Source organism: Pteropus alecto, unplaced genomic scaffold (assembly GCF_000325575.1).
Source record: "Pteropus alecto unplaced genomic scaffold, ASM32557v1 scaffold1001, whole genome shotgun sequence".
Lineage (NCBI taxonomy): Eukaryota > Metazoa > Chordata > Mammalia > Chiroptera > Pteropodidae > Pteropus > Pteropus alecto.
This window is the reverse complement of record NW_006431443.1, coordinates 193,812-200,140: the sequence shown is the minus strand read 5'-3', so window position 1 is coordinate 200,140 and position 6,329 is coordinate 193,812. Positions and strand designations below refer to the sequence as shown.

General features: G+C 46.6%; 1 protein-coding gene across 1 annotated transcript in view; it reads left to right on the top strand.

Moving 5' to 3' along the window:
- Positions 1-6,329, top strand: part of STIM1 (stromal interaction molecule 1) — an 88,287-nt gene that overhangs the window by 78,567 nt on the left and 3,391 nt on the right. Inside the window, exons 9-11 of the mRNA XM_015597839.1 lie at positions 45-280; positions 1,539-1,631; positions 3,310-3,376. Of these exons, the coding sequence (XP_015453325.1) occupies positions 45-280; positions 1,539-1,631; positions 3,310-3,376 (396 nt within the window). The remainder of the gene's footprint in view (positions 1-44; positions 281-1,538; positions 1,632-3,309; positions 3,377-6,329) is intronic.

Genomic DNA, 6,329 nt, shown 5'->3' with positions numbered 1-6,329 from the left:
TCACACCCAGCCCATGCCTGCAATTCTCTTTCATCTGTCTTTAGGCAAGCTCTGAGTGAGGTGACGGCAGCACTGCGGGAGCGCCTGCACCGCTGGCAGCAGATTGAGATCCTCTGTGGCTTCCAGATTGTCAATAACCCTGGCATCCACTCACTGGTGGCTGCCCTCAACATAGACCCCAGCTGGATGGGCAGTACACGCCCCAACCCTGCTCACTTCATCATGACTGATGACGTGGACGACATGGATGAGGAGATTGTGTCACCCTTGTCCATGCAGTGTAGGTGACCTCTTGGGTGGGGATGAGGGAAGGAACCTTTGATGGGCAGGTCAAGAAGTCATTGGCCACTGCTGTGCTTCAACAGCATATGGGGCAAATACCAAGGAAGATAGTTCAACTCATGATCTCGATTAATAAAGCACAAAATTTGCATCAGGATATTCCTTTATAGTTGTCCTTTCAGTGGTTTTCCTTGCTATACGCTCTGTCTGCCCTTCTGGGTCTATTGTGTTAAGTGTGTCTTTCTTCACTCTGTGTTTTTTAAATCCCTTCATTCACCACCCCATCCCCCACCCATCTACCTTTATAAAAATAACCTCGTTAGTGGTTCATGATGTAAAAAATGGCATTTATTTTGACTGATTTGATTCATTTTATTGCTTTTATTTACTTATTTTTTTATTTTATATTCCTTATTCTTAATTGCTCAAGTAGGTGAACGGAATGATGTCTCTTTCTCTCTGTTTTGTGTGTGTGTGTGTGTGTGTGTGTGTGTGTGTGTGTATGTGTGTATGTGTGAGACCCCAGAAAGCAATAGTCCCTTAAAGTGATATAGCTCTAAATCCTCCAAGCCTGAAAGATGTTCCTGTCCAGGAGGGGTCTCTTGTCTGGCTTTTCACCTGAACTCTTGGACCTCCCCACACTCTGTCCTGGGTCTCCCCTTTTCCTCCCCTGTGAGCGATAAGAGCTGAGTAGAGCAAAGTCGAAAGAAACAACACTCTGTGGGAATTCTTCAGTGAATGAAGGGATTTATCCCTTACTGGCCCAGTTGAGGTTTTCTCTGGATTAGAGGCTGTTTTGGATAAATAGACTAAAGCCTTATGGAAAAGCTATTGTCTTGGGCCCATATCCCATGGGTGCAGAAGGGATGGCAAAAGCTGGGGCTGTGTTAGGGGCTCACTTTCAGAAAGCTAGATTCTTTAATCAGTCTGGATTCCAACTCCAGACAGAACTGATTTGTAAATTTCTTCAACGATACTTTCTTTGCCTCTGGCCAAGCCTTTTTGTCTTCCAGGTCTGATATCTGTTAGGACTTTTACTCAAAGGCTCAACAGGGTTAGGATCACTGGCAGGCAGAGCTTGATCCTGACACACTGATCTAAAGCTTCTTGTGCTCCCTGGGTTGGGAGGGACCTTCATTAGCTCTGAGCTAGCCAACCCTTGCTCCTTGGTCCTTCCCTTATCCCGTTGGTGGGCAGGCTGAAGCCCTCCATAAATCAGATTCTCTTCTCCTTTTGGCCTGGCTGTTGGACCCTAGATGCTGCCTGGCTGATGGGGCGTAGGTTCAGTGACCGCTCTCTCTGCTCAACATCCGCCGGCTCGGATGATCAGTCCCTCTGGAAATATCCGGGTTTGAGGAGCCCCTTTGGGGCTTTTGTTTTTCCAACTTTTGGGACTAAACCAACACTCCTACCCCACGGGCCCCTTCTCCTGCCTGCCTCACTCCCCTGCCTGCTCCCTCTATTCCCTCAGCACTGTCCCTACTAACTGCAGGGAGGGTTCGGGAGGAGAGGAATCAGCCTGCTTAGCTGAGGGCTGGAGAGAGAACACTCATGGTAATGGAAGGCTTAGGCTTCTCCTTTCAGCCCAGCTAGATAGATGTCCTGGTGGCCCTTCTTCCAATGAGCTAGGATGGAAAGAGGGAAGGAAAAGTCCTCCCCTTCTTTTTCTTTCTCATGTTTCTCCCTTCTTTCTCCCTTTTCCCCTCCCTATTCCATGCTTTCTCTTCCTCTTCCACCCTGCTTTCATGCCTTGAAAGCCACCAGCCATGGAAGCCCTGCCTCCCCAGCTCTCCATCACCATGAGACTGTATTCTCTCCCTGGTGGCCCTGCCAAGGCTTCTGCCACCCTCGTAACCTGGCCCCTTCTCCCACTTTTAAGGAGAAGGCAGGGAGGCCCATCTCTCAGGGTAGAGGAGAAAAAACAAAAGTGTGAATTCTGTTTTCAGCTGGGGCTTGAAGTGAGCCCAAGAGCAATGCTCTACTAGCACATTCCTCAGTTACCTGGTGCCCACGTAGCCCTTCACTGGGCATGATGGCCATCATCTTTCAAAAGACTGATTTTCTGTAGTAATCTAAGAGCTGGTTCTTTGTTGTTTACATGCTTTTTAGAGGAAATTCGTCAAGGAAAAAGAGTAAATATGAGCATAAAAAAGACATTTATAGACAGTTATATTTGAGTACCTTTTTCTTTTAGTCTTCTGTCTGTGAAATTTTAAAATAATTTTTTACATGGTCAAGATAATGATAACCACTATCATTTATCGAGCGCCATGAACTGCGTTATCTTGAAGCCTCATGACAACCTTTCAGGATTTAATAAATTAGGCATTAAAATAGGGAAATAAGTTGCTCAAGGTCACAGCTAGATGTGGAAAGGCCTGGTTTCAAGCTCTAGTCTTTTTTATTCCATAGCTCAAGGTATTTTTTTTTACATAAAATTTTGTATCCTTTTGTTTTCCCTGAACATTTTAATAGGCATTTTGCTGTGCTTTCAAAATCTTTTCATAAACAGCATTTTTAATAGCTATATAGTCTTCTAGCAACTAGATATATTATTATTTTCCTATTGTTCCATCTTTATGTTTGTTTTCATGCAATTATTAATGGTGATGTGATGAAGGTGTTTGTGTATAAATCCTTGTATAAACTGTGAATTATTTTCTAAGGTTGGCTTTCTAAAATGGCTGGTTCTTAGTGCTCTCCCGAACCTTGCCCCAAACCCTAATCCTACCCTGTCCTGCCTGTGTCCTCCCACTAACTGCCTTGCCATCTCCCTTTATAGTAATGTTGGCCCTAGGTCTCCTTCCATTGGTATTACTAAAACTGACCTGGGCATCTCATCTTCAATTTCTCCTTTGTTTTAGGACCTCTGGTGGGAGGTTTTTGGGAGTAGGTGCCCCATTCTTCAGATTGGGCATCAAAAACCCAGAGTGGTTTTCAGCAAGCATTTCTCCATGGGCAAACCTGCTTGCCTGCCAGCCTAAAGTAGGCTGGCCCTTCCTGACACTGTCTTCATTCTCATTGCAGCCCCCAGCCTGCAGAGCAGTGTCCGGCAACGCCTGACGGAGCCACAGCATGGCCTGGGATCTCAGAGGTTGGTAGAGGGCGAGGCTGGCCACTTCTTGACAAGCCGGGTATCTCTGCGGCGAATGCGCAGCCTTTCATCTGGACAGTCTTTCAGTTCTGAAGGCCACGGGACCAGCTCTCCATCTGCCTCTGCTTCTTCTTCCTGCTCCTCTACCACCACCACCACCACCACCACCACCACCACCATCACCACCACCACCACCTCCACCACCACCGTCCATGTCCACCCTGTTTATTACCACCACAGCACTTCCTATTTCCTCCAGACGGAGTCCTACCCTGACCCACCCCCTTCTGACAGCACCACTGTGATGCCTGGGCATTCAGAGAGCTTGGGGTATCAGCTGTCTCTCTTCTCTTTCTTTCTTCCCTTCCTTCCCTTTCTGCTGCCTTTACCTTGGCTTCTGCCTGCTGGCTGCTGCTTGGTCAGCGTGCAGGTGTGTGCAGTGGGGCATCTTTTCCTTGTCCTGTCCTTTCCCAGCCTGAGACTCCTTCTTAAGGTCAGCCTAACTCCCCATACCTTTCTTCCTATCTCTGTTTGGGGTTTGCTGACTCTAAAAATGGGTAACACCGCCCCCATGGTCTCATAGCACTTTTGCCTAGACTGTGCACTTTCACATTTGTTATTCAGTGGAGTCCTCACTTCCTTTACTCCTTCGACAAACATTGATACCTACTCTGTGCCAGGCTCTGCTGGGCATGGGGATTCATAAATGATAAGATATAATCCCATCCATTAAGAATTACAGTCTGGTCTGGGAAAGTACATAAATAATTATGGAACAATTTGCTAAGTGCTATGGGGTGTTGAGGAGGGAGTGACTAACAGTGTGTATTTGGGTGGAACACTTCACAAAAGAGATGACATTTGTGCTAACATCCTATGTTCAGGAAAAGGAGAAAGTGTATTCTAGACTGAGGAATCATTATGTGCAGAGGCATGGAGGTTCAAGAGAATCTGATATATTTGTGGTTAGAACACTGGATATGTGTTGATGCGGAGGGGTAGCGGATGAGGATAGAATGATGAAGGGCTCTGAATGGCTAGGGGCTTTGGCCATTACCCTTTAGAAGATGGCAAACTGCAAAAGAGTTTCTACAAGGAAGGGAATTGGTCAGATTTGCATTTTAGAAATAATATGTTTTCTTTTATATGGTCTATATAAAAGAAAAAAGGGAGAGACAACGGGAGTTTGGAAGTCATTGCAGTAGACCACTAGGGGAGGCAACAAGGTCTTGGGATGGAAAGGAGAGGACTAATTTGGTAACTGGCTCTGAGGGGTGAGAAGAGGGATGAGTCTAGGATGGCACCTGTGTTTCTAGCTTAGGTGACTGAATGGATGTAGTACCCTTCATGGAATTAGAGAACAGAAGAAGGGAAACAGGTTTAGGAGTTTTGGACAAGAAAAGTTTATGTTGGTGAGGCAGGCATCAAAATTCTCACTTTCAGAGTAGGAAATTAAAGCTCTGAAAGGTTAAGTAGTTTCCCCCCAGGTTTCAAAGCTAATTAGGGGTGGAATATAGATTACAACTTGGCTTTTCATTCCAGGACACTCTGTTGGATATTTTGTCCTTCCACAAGGTCTCAATAAGTGAACTGTGTAAGAACTGGTGAACAGCTTTCTCCCACAGCTTGGTCTGGCACCTGTAGGGACTTCCCCTGCTAACCTGAAGATGATAGGTTAGGGTCAGAGTTAGTAGCCTTGACCTTGCCTGGAACAAGCTTAGGGGACTCTCAGAAAGTCCTTCTCCTCTGGAAGAACCTCTCATCTCTGAAGTTGTTACCACAGCTTAGTCCTGGCCTCTGGGTTGCAGCCTACTTACTCAGTTGCTCCTTTTGGTCCTGCCTCACTCTGGATACCAATTGCTCTAGCTCTGTCCCTTGAACCTCTGGATAGTTATCCTCAAGGATTGTTCCTTTTTCTTTTACAAAGGGACTGCCTTTACTAGGTTATCACACAGTAGAGCTGCTCACCTTCATTTTCATCCTCATTTTCATCTAAAAGCCTCAGCAGGGAGACTGCCCCTCCCAATTCAGATGGAGAGGACTGAGTTGGTTTGGGGCACTAGGAGATGCTGTGAATCTCCAAGGCCCAAGCTGAGGCCAGTGGGGAGGGAAGGTGGGGAGATACCTGCATCCACTTGGCCTGTTCACTACTTAATTTTCTTTTGCACCATGCACCAGAGGATCGTCTCTAAAGGCAAACAGGCTCTCTAGTAAGGTTAGTAGCTTGGGGTGGGAGCCCAAGGCAGCCCAGCCTTTGGGGAGGGACACCCCTGGCCTGAATTTGTCTCAAAGATTCAGGGAGGGAAGGTGAGCTTGCCTCAGTGGGCCTTTTCTCTCCTACATCTACCCAGGCAACCTCCCAGGTTATTTTCTTCCTTTGGGAGTCTCAGCTTTTAGTTGATGAGGAAGGCATAGAAAGATGGGAAACAACCGAATAGGGATGTGAGCCTGGAGGAGTAAGTCTGGGAGGGCCATAACCCTTTAACCTCTCTTCTTTGGCATTAGCAAGGTAGGCTCCCAGGATCCTCAACTCCTCAGCCTAGAGGTCCCCTTTTCCTAGTGTTTGTTCCTCTGAACTTCCTTTGCATCATGCTTGGTGGTTCATATGTATGTGGAAAAGGCAGGATATGGAGACGATCATCTTGAGGCTTAGAGAAACAGGGCACATTTAGGTAGAAGCAAGGACAACGTCAGATACTATGAAACCAAATATGAGACCACATGTTGGTAAACACTAGAGTGTGTGGCTGAAACAGTGTTTGTAGAATGGGAGTTGGAGCTGGAATTGTCCTCTGCTCTCCTCTGTCTCCAGGAAGGTACTGACCCATCGGGTGGCTGCTTAGTTGTTTTCTACTGAGGATTAAACCTACAATAGCAGTGAGCCAACCTCCCACTTTTGTCTGTTTTAGGGGCCTGATGCCCTCCCTAATTTTTGACCCACAGCCTCCTTCTT